Source organism: Vicugna pacos, chromosome 16 (assembly GCF_048564905.1).
Source record: "Vicugna pacos chromosome 16, VicPac4, whole genome shotgun sequence".
NCBI classification, from domain to species: Eukaryota; Metazoa; Chordata; class Mammalia; order Artiodactyla; family Camelidae; genus Vicugna; species Vicugna pacos.
Genome location: NC_133002.1, coordinates 3014394 through 3027609, shown reverse-complemented (window position 1 = coordinate 3027609; position 13216 = coordinate 3014394). Strand labels below are relative to the sequence as shown.

Below are 13216 nucleotides of genomic sequence, written 5' to 3'. Positions count from 1 at the left end.
GTTAGATATTACCTGAATACTTTAATGAGAATGCTCTGTTTGGATAAAAGCAGACATCTTACCATCTGTTAATCCTGTTAACACTTCAGAAAGCCTAGAGAATGGTTTTGAATACCTTTTCAATAACTATTGAAATGTCATTCAATTATGGAATTCAGAGTTTAACAGTGAGGTAGTTTAACTGTCAAAATATGAAATAAAATTGTAAATCCTTGTATTATTATCTAGTAGATTTTAATAACATCTGGGACCCTGAAGTACTTTCGTAATTTCATTATACTTAAATATCTCAATAAATGTATGTGTTAGCATACACTTGTGTAGGCTTTCAGAGGAAATTGGCAGATGAGTGACATCCTTGAATTGATGCTTAACAGTACTTACTGAGTTGACTTTCATTTTAGAGAAGGGAATTTCTTTGAGTTACTTAAGGAAAGAGTAGAACTTTCCCTGGGGGAGTTGTTTTAGTGAGACTAAAATTTTAAGTTGTAAATTGTTAAATTTATTCAGACTTTCAGTTTGATAGCAGGAAAGAATTTAAGTTGGATATTCAAATTTCAGGTTTTAGTTTTATCTAAGATGAGTGTTGAGATGCTCTGTAAATAATTCAACTTGGATTAATTGCTATATTTAATAGAAACATAGGTGTATGTATGTCATGATTTTAAAGAACTAATGCAGATTTTTTAAAATGATCTTTTTCAAACATTATATGCCTTCTCATACAAAACCCCCCAAATTTTCAAAAACAATATTGTTTTAAATTTTACCTGTCTTGATCCTGGATGTATTTAACCATCTGCATTAATGTCTTGCTCCCCAGATTTTCCATATTCTTGGTTGTTTCTCTATGAGTTTTGAGTTTTTCACTACTCACTTTTTTAAAAAAAAATTTTCATTGTAGTTGATTTACAGTGTTTCAGGTGTACAGCAAAGCAATTCAGTTATACCTATGCATATATGTATTCTTTTTTAGATTCCTTTTCATTATAGGTTATTACAAAATATTAACTGTAGTTCCCTGTGCTGTACAGTAGGTCCTTGTTTATCTACTTTCTATATAGTCACTATCACTTTTAAAATAGAAAGTTTTGAGGTGAAATTCATATAATATAGAATCAACCCTTTTAAAGTACACAATTCAGTGGAACTTAGTGCATTTGTAGTATTGTGCAATCAGCACCTCTCCCCAGAACACCTCATACCCATTAAGTGAACAGTCCCCATCCCTTCTTTCCCCTAGTCTTAGACACCTGTGTTTGGCTTCTATTTAGCATAGTGTTTTCAGGCTTCAGTTAATGTTGAAGCATGTATCAGAGCTTTATTTTTAATATGGCTGAAAAATATTCCATAGTATGTATATACTTCAGTTTGTTTATCCATTCATCTGTTGGTGGACTTTGGGGATTTTTTCCCCATTTTTTGGCTATTATTAATAATCCTGCTATAAATATTTATGTACAAGTTTCTACATGGACATATGTTTTCATTTCTTTCAGATATATACCTGGTTGTGGAATTATTGGGTTATATTGTAATTCTGTGTTTAATGGTTTGAGAAATTGCCAAACTTGTTTTCCACAGTGGCTGCACTGTTCTTTTTTCCTACCAGCATTGTACGAGGGTTTATGTTTCTCCACATCCTTACCAACATCTATTTCCCATTTTTAGATTATATTTATAACCATCATAGTGAATGTGAAGTGGTATCTCATTGTGGTTTTGACTTGCATTTCCTTAATGACCAGTGAAATTGATTATCTTTTCATGTGTTTATTGGCCATTTGTATGTTCTTTGAAGAAATGTCTACCTCATGTCCATTGCCCATTTTTAAATTAGATTTTCTTTTAGTTGTTGAGTTATGAGAACTCTATATATTTTATATGCTAAACCATTATCAGACATACGATTTGAAAACCTTTTCCCATTCTATGGGTTTTTTTTTTTTCTGCCTTCTTGATGATGCCCTTTGATGCACAAAAATTTTTAATTTTTATGAAGTCCAAGTTACCTGTTTTTTTGTTGCTCATACTTCTGGAGTCAGATCTGTAACCCATTGCCAAATTCAAATTCATGAATATTTACTCCTATGTTCTAAGTGTTTTATAGTTTGAGCTCTTTTGGTCATTGATCCATTTGGAGTTAATTTTTGTATATGAAATTAGAAAGTTTATATGAAATCTGTATATGAAATATGCATGTAGTAATCAAATTTTCTCAGCACCATTTGTTGAAGAAATTAGAATCATCTTAGAACCCTTGTCAAAAGCCAATTGCATATAGATATTGGGATTTATTTCTGGACATTTAATGCCAACCTTTGTACTACAAAGCTGGCCTCATGATTGCCACAAAATCTAGGCAGACAAAATGTCACAGCTTTTGTATTAGTTTTTTGTGCCATCAGTCTAGATAATGCATTGTGAGAGATAATTAATATAAAGATCACTTGACAGCACTTAAAGAAATACAGTTGACCCTTGAACAACACAGGGGTTAGGAGTTGCCAACCCTCCTCACAGTCAACAGTCTGCATATAACTTAAGAGTTGGCCCTCCCTATCCAGGTTTCCTCTGTATCTGCAGTTACACATTCTCGGATTTAACCAGCCACAGGTCGTGTAGTCCTGTAGTAATTACTGTTTTTTAAAAATTCCAAATTTAAGTGGACCGGTGCATTTCAACCCTATGTTGTTCAAGGGTCAACTGTATTTACATCCATTTGTAGGTAAAGAGCTATGATTTTTTTTCGCTTTTGCCAGCAGAAATAACAGAGTGAGCCGTTGGGTTTTTCTTTAAAACAGTTATCTCCACTAAGAAAGAGAAGCCTTATGGCTACTGTTGAATGTTCCTTCTCATTATCTTTATTTTTCCACTTTCCTTTCTACTTGCAGTATAGTACTTTCTTAGTAAAAATGACTTTGAAGACTTGAGTTTTGTGCTATATAAGATATGGAAATCTGAATATACTGGCTTTCCTATTGTATACTTACCTTCTATTAGAAAATTCTATAGGCTTGACTTTCTGAATAGTTAATTTATGTAACTTGAATTGGAAAAATGTAGTAAAATATTCAACATTTATTATTTATTTTAAAATTGCATGGTGATAAACCTCAAAGAGTGGCAAAATATATATAAGGAAACAGATAATGAATATTTGGAAAAAACATACAGTGTTGCTAAAACACGTAACTTTGAAAGACTGTTTTATACAAAATTTATTCAATTTTTGAGGTGTTTTATACCTGCTATATTGGTAAACATTTTCAAGAGGTAAAAAGGACTTAGTGCCAGGCATGTTGTGGTAGCCTGTTCACAATACTGGTGTCTTTATAGATGATTCAGTCCTTTCTGAAAGAAATATAACTGTGTATACAAGTAAGTTTCTTCTCAGGTACTCAGTGACTTTATTGTTTTGATGTCTTTTATTCTTGCTTTACTAACTATATTAATAAGTCTTGTTTTTCGATTTTAGGTATGAATATCGTGTAGAGATGGTTCATCAGTCCTGCAATGATCCTACCAAAAATATCATTCGAGAATTTGCATCTGACTTTGAAGTTGGAGAATGCTGGGGTTATAATAGATTTTTCCGTTTGGACTTACTTGCAAATGAAGGATACTTGAATCGACAAAATGATACAGTGATTTTAAGGTAAAAGGAAACATTTATATTGTGGCTTTTATCATGGGGAATAATGTCATCAGAACTTTGAAGTCTTTTCACTTAACAAAGATAAATATTAAAATTCATACTAACTGTAAACCTTACCATGTTTTTAACCATTTCAGAACCCTTAAGTAGTCAGTGAATAAAATAAGTTAGAAATATGTTTGGCATCTAGTTAGTACTTCCATAAACATTAAACTACTTCCAATAAATGTGATAATGTCCCATTTATCTGTTGAACTTCTAACAACCTCACCATTTGGAAAATAAAGAATAGTGAGGGATCAAGTGCTTATTTTTTCCACTTGACATTGTATATAATATTCAGGTGATTGGTTTTGCAAGGTTAATTTCAAAAAAAGATTTTCAATTTCTTCTGAAATTAAAAGTAAGAGAATAGAGATGGAAATTGATAAAAATAAACTAAGCGATGATAGTTGGTGTGGTATTTGTAGGAAAGGACAAAACATAAAAAGTGACTGTAAAACTACAGCAGCCCTGGAGGGAGGGTATAGCTCAAATGGTAAAGCACATGCCTAGCATGCACAAGGTCCTGGGTTCAACCCCCATTACCTCTTCTAAAAATAAATAAATAAATAAACCTAATTCCTCACTGTACCCCCACCCCTCAAAAAAAACTACAGCAACCCTATTTAATGTCGGAGTAACTTTTACAATTCAGTTTTGGGGTACCATTGCATGTTGTTTTAATTTGATGATCAAAATGAGAGCTTGAGTATTAAAATAAATTCAAATATGTTTTGACTGAGTGGTTTCAAAGTATTTAACAATTTACTAAGTTTCCATCAAAATAATTTTAACAGCTTTTTTCCAAAGAAGTGATTAGATAATCCTCTTTAAGTTTCACTTATTCTGATTTCTTTATTCTTGAGCATGCTGGATGAGTTGCTATTATATCACCCTTTACTATTACGTGTTCTTCATAACTTTTCTGGGAGAATAAAGAAATGAAAAAAGAGCTAATTGTATTTTCAATGTAGAAAAAAATTCATGTTTTTGTCACCTCTTCTTTTGGGTGATTATTTTAGTATCATTTTATCACCTTTTATGTTTTCTTAAATTACTCACCAAAAGAAGTAATTTGTTGCTGTTTCACACTTTAACCAGATAAGATTGTGAAATTATTCAAATAACAATTTTATTGGCCTACAGAATAGCCATTTTTTTTTTATGGCCTTAGTCCTCTCCTTGTTGGAGCCATAGTAATGTTGAATTTTCTGGTGGCGATGTGTTTCCTTTCTTTAATGCAGTTTGGACCAACCTCTAGTTCTTTATTTTGGCCATTCCTCTTTATAACAACTTTTACTCATAGGCTTAAATATTAGTACAGGAACACATTCTTGTTGTGGTATTTAATTATCGTTCATTCAGCAACATTTCCTAAGTCTGTGCCTGGCACTGAGCTAATATTAAGAAAGAGTAAGACATATTTTTGTCCTCAGGAAACTAGACGAAATGGGCAGGTTAAAAACAGAATTTATTACTGTACAAGATAGTGCTGTAATAGCAGTATGAATAAATTGCTGTGGGGTTCAGGGAGAGGGGCTTTTAATTATCCTATTACTCATAATATGAATTATTTAATGAGAGATTGCTCAAAATTTAGACCTGATTGAAGATTCTGATGGAATTTTATATCTGTTTATTAGAAAGTTTCCTAAGTCTTTTCTATAACTGTATACAAATATTCTTCTTTCATCAAAAGAGATAGTTAAAGAATTTTACCTGCTGTTTTGCTTTTGTTATCATGGCACAAATACTAAAAATTATAGGATTGGCCAGTTTCATTGGTCATTTAAAGATAATACTTTTTAGGAAGTCTTACTAATGTCTTACCAGTGTATGCTGTCTGGCAGTATGCACTGAGTGGTGAATCATCTCTGTCCTCTGATGCATGAGTATCCTTGATTAAAAATAGTTATCTGCTGCAGATAGATGTTAGATGGTTGATAGATTCCTACACTAGCTGTAAAATCCTAGAAAAAAATGGAATGGTAGTTTACATAAGGGTAGCAAGACTGGAAGGGTGATTTGCAGGCTTCCAAATTAGTCCTGCCTCCTGTGACACTCCCTTTCTTCAGAAACATCTTTATATACTACTGTAATTTATTTCTCTGCAAATCGAGTCATGTTCAAACAAAGGTAGTTTTTTTTCTTTAGTAAGTATTGGTTTTTAAAAAGTACAGATAACTCTGAAGAGATCAAAATCCTGTCATGCACAAATTAACTGTCTGCAAAGCAGAGACGGATTCACAGACATAGAGAATAAATTTATGGTTACCAGAGGGTAAAGTGAGGGAAGGGATAAATTGGGAATTCGAAAATTGCACCTCTTGGGAAGTGCTGGAAATGTTATCTATCTTGATTGTGTAGTGATTTCATTACCTGAAATATGCCATACTGTGATATATGGAGAGTTTTGATTTTAAGCTGCTATCTGGAGGGTTGGGAATATAAGTTATTTACAGCATACAGCTCTTTGGGGGACAGCGAAGATTTCTGGGTAGTTGACCCTCTTTTAAGTGCTTTTTTTTTTTTTTTACTGAGGAGTAGAAAATACGGGAACATGAGGTGGGAGAGGGAATGAAGAAGAGCAGTGCCTAAAACAGACTGCTTATTTTCCTAGGGTCTGGCCTAGGCAAGAAAGGAGGAAAACGTTAGCTGTCTCCTTCCAGCATAGTGTGGTCCTCTTCTTCCCAGCTTATGATCAACATTGTATTTGAGCCACATTATTATAATAAATATGTTCTAGTAGATTACTTTGGGAGTTTACTCATGATGCGTAATGTTATTTCTTTAGAAAACTACAGTTTGAGTTTAGACAACTGACTGATAAATGACTTATCAGAACCTTATGTCATTACAACTTGTGGGCTACATGTGTAAATGGCAAATTCCAGGAGCAAGTTCGTTTTGAATTTTGGCCTTGTAATGTAGTCAAGTAAACTTAAAATTGTAGACTTTATAGTTACTGATTTAAGGCCTGGTTGATAATATTTTACTGTTTGGATTATTTTTCATGTGCAGCTATTATTTTCAGGTTTCAGGTTCGTTCGCCAACTTTCTTTCAAAAATGCCGGGACCAGCATTGGTATATTACTCAATTGGAATCTGCACAGACTAGTTATATCCAACAAATAAATAACCTTAAAGAGGTAAGCAAAAAATGTGTATTTGGGGTTTAGTGTTTCATATTGTCTTACTGGCCTGTTACATTTGATTTTAATCAGATTTTGGATATTACTGCTATTTGTAATTTTGTAGAAAAATCCAGTTGTCTTGTTCCTTAGTCTCACTACCTTTGAGCCTCTAGTTTTGGACTCTCCAGTTGAGTAGCTACTAGCCACATTTTAAATGCTTATTACTGGAAATGGCATATATAAAACATTGCCATCATTGCATTAAAATTGAATTGGACAGTGCTGCTCTAGTTTGAGGTGAGCTCTTTGTTTTTCTCTCAGTGATTTAGGTATTTCTCTTCCCCATGCTATCTTAACTTTAGAGGATTCTAAACTATAGAAAAATTTAAAGTTGCTCCATCTTGAATTCTCACAATTGTTGAATTGAGTGTTAGGATCGGTTAATGAATTTTTATTTTATGAAGGTAAACTAGATTATGTAAGGTATGTTTCTTTCTGACAGTAGGTATTGGGATAGGGTGAGAAGCTTAAAGTGCTGAGAGTAGTTAATATATGAAGGAGGAAAATAAGAATACTTTCAGAAATTTTCATGTAAGTGTGCTATTTAAAACTGCCTTGGGGGAGGTTATAGCTCAGTGGTGCAGTGCCTGCTTAGCATGCGGTATCCTGGGTTCAATCCCAAGTACCTCCATCCATCCATCAATCAAATTGCCTCTCTTCCCCCCAAAAATAGAATAAAATAAAAATTTAAAAATAAATAGTAAAACTGCCTTATTTACTATGTGGTTTGCTAATTGTGTATGTAGCTTGGACTAGAAATGAGAAAAAGGATGAGAATAAGTTGGGCAGTTTTTCTTTGTTACAGACTTTTCCATAAGCAAAAGGCAGGAAGGGATGAGAGAAATCGTTCAAGAAATGGTTTTAAGGTCTACGGCCATACCACCCTGAATGCACCCGATCTCATCTGATCTCGGAAGCTAAGCAGGGTCGGGCCTGGTTAGTACTTGGATGGAAGAAATGGTTTTAGGAACATCTGGATATATATTTTTACTTAAAAGTGAAGCATTGCTTATGACTTACGTTTATTTGTGTTGCTCTTGTTTTGAAAGAGACTTACTATTGAGTTGTCTCGAACTCAGAAATCAAGGGATTTGTCACCACCTGATAATCATCTTAGCCCCCAAAATGATGACACTCCTGAGACAAGAGCTAAGAAGTCTGGATCATGTGCTGATACGCTTCTGCAGGATGGTCCTACTGCAGCTTCTGTAAGAGAGGCCAAAGAAGATGAAGAAGATGAGGAGAAGATTCAGAATGAAGATTATCATGTAATAATTAGACTTATTTTAATTTTTTGTGTTTGAAAAGAGAAATATCATGGTTTCCAACATATGATATAGGGGGAATTGGTGGGTTGGAAATGTTCTCCATTTATTTTCCTTATTAGTGTATTCCCTTCTGTAAATGTTACTAAGTCAGAAGTTGTTGAATCAAAATGTTTCATTTCCAAAAATTAATTTTAGAAAACTGTACATTCTACAAAACAGTGATGTACATTCCAGAAACTGTATAAATTCTAGATTTTAAAAATGTGTCCTATTTCCATTCACTGAACCTAGTTAAATGCCTTATCATTACATATGTAGGTAGAATGATTTAGGATTGAGGAGATAGTCAGGTTTTGTCCCAGCCAAACAGCAACTAGAATGAGAATTCAGGAAGTGGCTGTTATTGTTTAAGGTAAGAGAGAGGTATAGAGATAAGCTTTTTTTTGTTAGTTATTTTTAAGATAGGAGGTTTCAGGTATATGTTAAAATGAAGGAATCGGTGGGGAGAGAAATTGAAGATGAACTCCAGGTGTTGACAAAACTATTTAAGGAGATAGTAGAGGCTGGAATGAAGCACTCAGGTGAAACAATTAACCTTTGATAGAATGAGCTAAAGGAAGGGTGGAGTTTGCAGGTGGGACAGCTGAAATTTGGGGGCATTTATGCTTCATAGCCAGTATGTCTTTCTATGTAGATAGATGACAGGGTTTTATAATCACCTTAAGGATAGTAGAGGTTAGATAGGCTTTGAGTGATTGTTTGAAATATTTTTCTGTGAAGAGCCTTACTGGAAGCTGACTTGGAACATATGAAACATCGAAGGCCAGCTGAAATAGGCAGAGATTATCAGTGGTACCAGGTAACGTAGTTGTGTGATGTATCTTCACAGGACTCAGCAGCTTAGGCACAGGAGCAGAGAATTCTGATAATCACATTATTCTTTGGTGCTTAGTCCATTGGCTGGATGGAATGATCACAACATTTGAGGTAGAAATCTTATTTCTTTGCCTTGATCTAGCATGAGCTTTCAGATGGAGATCTGGACCTGGATCTTGTTGGTGAAGATGAAGTAAATCGCCTCGATGGCAGCAGCTCCTCTGCCAGTTCCACAGCAACAAGTAACACGGAAGAAAATGACATTGATGAAGAAACTATGTGAGTGTCTCACATTAACTACCACTATGAGGCATCAAAGTGGTAATTATTAGAAGCATATTAATTAAGTTAAGGCATCGTGTTACATAAATGGAATCAGTAACCTTTAGGTATTGGCTTTTCTTTACTCTGCCTAGTTCTCTCCATCTCTGGGATGGAGAATTCATCCAGGTTATTGTGTGTGTAGATAGTTTGTTCGTTTTAATGCTGAGCAGTAGTCTGCGTTGTGAATCTCCCACAGTTTGTTCAGCCATTCTCTTTTTGAAGGACATCTGGATTATTCCAGTTTGGGGCTAATATGAATAAAGCTACTGTAAACATTCATGTACAGATTTTTGTATGAACATAAATCATCATTTCTCTAGGTTAAGTGCACTGCTGGATGGTAATTGAAAGTTTAGTTTTTGAACAGTAATTTGAAACCATCTTTCTTAATCTTAAAATGTAGTATTTTAAACCTATTTACTACCATCAAGTTACACATTCTTTGAAGCTGTAATCTCTTCTGCTTACAGTGGTTCTCAGATTTTCTGTTTTAAAAATTAAATGTTGCCAGCCTATCTTGGTATTTTAAAAAGGTAGTTTGAACATAAACACTATGCATACGTGTGATAATGACAAAAGTCTTTTTCTGCATTTGTGTATTTAGAAATACCTATCTTCACAGGAGAAGGCACTGTAGTTTGAAAATTCGCTGAGGTGTGACAAATAGTGTTAATTCTGCCTACTACACAGAATGATGAGTTTTGTATATTCTTAGGTCTGGAGAAAATGATGTCGAATACAACAACATGGAATTGGAAGAGGGAGAACTCATGGAAGATGCAGCTGCTGCAGGACTTCCAGGTATGGAGGCTACACCCCACCAGCAGTGCTGTCCTCTCTTTGCTCTTCTCTGAGTATATCATTTTAACATGGTGCAGCCATTGCTGTCCGTGGCTTATGTTGTTGGAAGGACTATTTTATGTATGAATTTCAAAGTGTATTCCTAATAGCATTTATAACAGTAATAATAGCTAAAATTTGATAAATGTTCTTACGTACCAGGTACTGTGCAAAAAAAGCACTTTATATATGCCTTAATCTCCTTTACCTATAAAATTCTTGGGAGGTAGCTTTTAGTATTTGCTTTTCATAACTGTAGAAACTGATGTGTAAAGAACTTAAGCAACATACTGTCTTTTCACAATTAAGTAAATGAAGGAGAGAAATTAGAGTTTAGGTTTGTTTGAATCCAAAGCTCATTATCTTATCTGCTCTTATATACTATCTTTTTTGTATATTTGCATCTTGTTTGTATATCTGTTTCTACCACAGAATAATCTGAATAGAATCATTGGATCTTTGGCTTACAAGGGACCTTTTGAAAACTCACTTTATGTATGGAAGTTGCCTCAATCACAGTGTTGTTGGTATAGCCAGGCTAGAACCTCACATTGTCTTCTTGGACGCAGTATTTTGAAAACCGAACTATACTGCTCCTCCTAGGATTACCTGATTTAAATAGTGGGTGTTTCTTTTGTGTTCTTGGACCTGTCTAATTAAGCATGGAAATCTTGACTAGAACAATCATCAGCTGGCTTTGTCCTGCTCCTACTTTGCCAGTGGTGCCCTTGGAATGAATGCTGGTATGTTCTGTAGCATGCTTGGATAATTAAAGACCTCTTAACTGCTGCTCCTCAGCCTTTCAGCTTCCACCTATGCACTCTACTCTCCCTGTTTCTCACTTTATTCCTAGATGATCTCGGTCACACAGGTATTTCAGTTCTATCTATATGCTGATTACTCTTCAAATTGTATCTCTACCCATTTTTTCCTCAAGACTTCCAGACTCCAGACCAATATAACAGCCTGGTTTTAATGTCTCAGCTTAGCATCTACCCCAAATGAAATGATTACCTTTTCATCTGCCAGCAGACATGTCAGTAATAGTCACCATTTAGTGACTTACTGTGTTATACATTCTTCACCTGTTCCTTTCCCTCAAACTCTGCCTGTAACATGTTACCAGAACCTGTTGATTCTTCCCCTAAATGGTGTGTGAATTCATTTGTTGTATGACATTCTGTTGCCATTTCTGGTCTAGGCCACTGTCTTTCAAAACAGCCTTTCACTGGGGCTCTTTGTATCCATTTTTACTCCTTCCGTTCTGTTTCCCATGACATGAGTTCACAATGAGGTGATTTTTTTTCTTTCAAAATAATGTCTGATCATGTCACTTCTCTACTTAAAAACCATTTATTGCATTCCATTTACTTATAGGATGAAGTCCAAACTTATTAATATGGCATACAAGGCCCTGCATGTGCTGGCTTCTGCTCATCCCCCCCCCCCACCCCGCTTTACTCTGAGGTATAATTAACAAAAACTGTATATATTTAAGGTACAACATGATGGTTTCATATAAATATACATTGTGCAATGACTGCCACAGTCAAGGTAATTAGCACTCATTAACCTCATAAGTAACCTTTTTTTTCTTTCTTCCTCTCGACCTTCTCTTGTGGCAACCACCTGTTCTCTGTATCTATGACTGTATCTCTTTTGTTATGTTTGTTCATTAGTTTTGTTTTTTAGATTCTACGTATAAGTAAAATCATGTGGTATTTGTCTTTCTCTGACATGTTTCGCTTGGCATAATACTCTCTAGGTCCATAATGTTGCAAATGGCAAGATTTTGTTCTTTTTATGGCTGAGTAATATTCCTGTATGTGTGTGTCTCTGTGTGTGTACACACGTGTGCATGTGCTCTCTGCCCCTTCCCCCCACAAATCTTCTTTATCCTTCCGTCTATCAGTGGATGCTTAGGTAGCTATTATAAATAATGCTGCAGTGAACATTAGGGTGCATTTATCTTTTCAAGTTAGTGTTTTCGTTTTCTTTGAAAAACTACCTAGAAGTGGAATTGCTGGATCATATGGCAGTTCTATTTTTAATTTTTTGAGGAACCTTTATATTGTTTTCCATAGTAGCTGTACCAGTTTGCATTCACACCAACAGTGCATCAAGGTTCCTTTTTTCCACATTCTCCACAACACTTGTTGTTTCTTGCCTTTTTGATAATAGTCATTTTGTGGTTTTGATTTACATTTCCTTGATGATTTGTGATACTGTGCATCTTTTCACTTATTTATTGGTCTTCAGTATGTCTTTGGAAAAAACATCTATTCAGGTCCTGTGCCCATTTTTTAATGAGATTGGTTTGTTGAGTTGTATGAATTCTTTTATCTGTTTTGAATATTAACTCCTTATCAGATATATCATTTGCAAATGCCTTCTCTCATTCTGTAGTCTGCCTTTTCATTTTGCTGACAGTTTCCTTTGCTGTGCAAAAAAACCTTTTTAGTTTGATACAGTCACTTTTTGCTTGTTTCCTTTGCCTAGGGAGACATCACCAAAAACATATTGCTAAGATTGATGTCAAAGCATACGGCTTGTGTTTTCTTTTAAGAGTTTTATGGTTTCAGGTCTTACATTTTAAGTCTTTAATTCATTTTGAATTTATTTTTGTGCAGTGTGAGAAAGCCAGTAGAATTCACCTGTGAAACCGTATAGTCTTGGGCCTTTGTTTATTTGGAGTTAAGTTTTTAAAATTACTGATTCAATTTCATTACTGGTAATTGGTCTATTCATATTTTCTATTTCTTCCTAATTCAGTCTTGGGAGATTGTACATTTCTACTAATTTATCCATTTCTTTTAGGTTGTCCATTTTATTGGCTTATAATTGTCTAGTAATCTGTAGTAATCTCTTATGATCCTTTGTATTTCTGTTGTGTTGGTTATAACTTTATCTTTCTTTCTACTAACTGGCTTTTGTTTCTTTTTTTTTTTTTCTAGTTGCTTTAGGTGTAAGGTTAGGTTGTTTGAGATTTTTGTTTCTGGAGGTAGGCTTATATT

General features: G+C 34.4%; 1 protein-coding gene across 4 annotated transcripts in view; it reads left to right on the top strand.

The window, feature by feature from the left end:
• The window catches only part of TRIM37 (tripartite motif containing 37), a 108210-nt gene that overhangs the window by 45626 nt on the left and 49368 nt on the right, over positions 1 to 13216 (top strand). For all 4 annotated transcript variants that reach the window (XR_012060162.1, XM_006218008.3, XM_072940222.1 and 1 more), the window contains exons 13-17: positions 3479 to 3658; positions 6735 to 6849; positions 7944 to 8162; positions 9181 to 9317; positions 10078 to 10163. Coding sequence is in view for 3 of the 4 variants with exons in the window: in XM_006218008.3 (XP_006218070.1) it covers positions 3479 to 3658; positions 6735 to 6849; positions 7944 to 8162; positions 9181 to 9317; positions 10078 to 10163 (737 nt within the window). In the remaining variant the exon portion in view is untranslated. The remainder of the gene's footprint in view (positions 1 to 3478; positions 3659 to 6734; positions 6850 to 7943; positions 8163 to 9180; positions 9318 to 10077; positions 10164 to 13216) is intronic.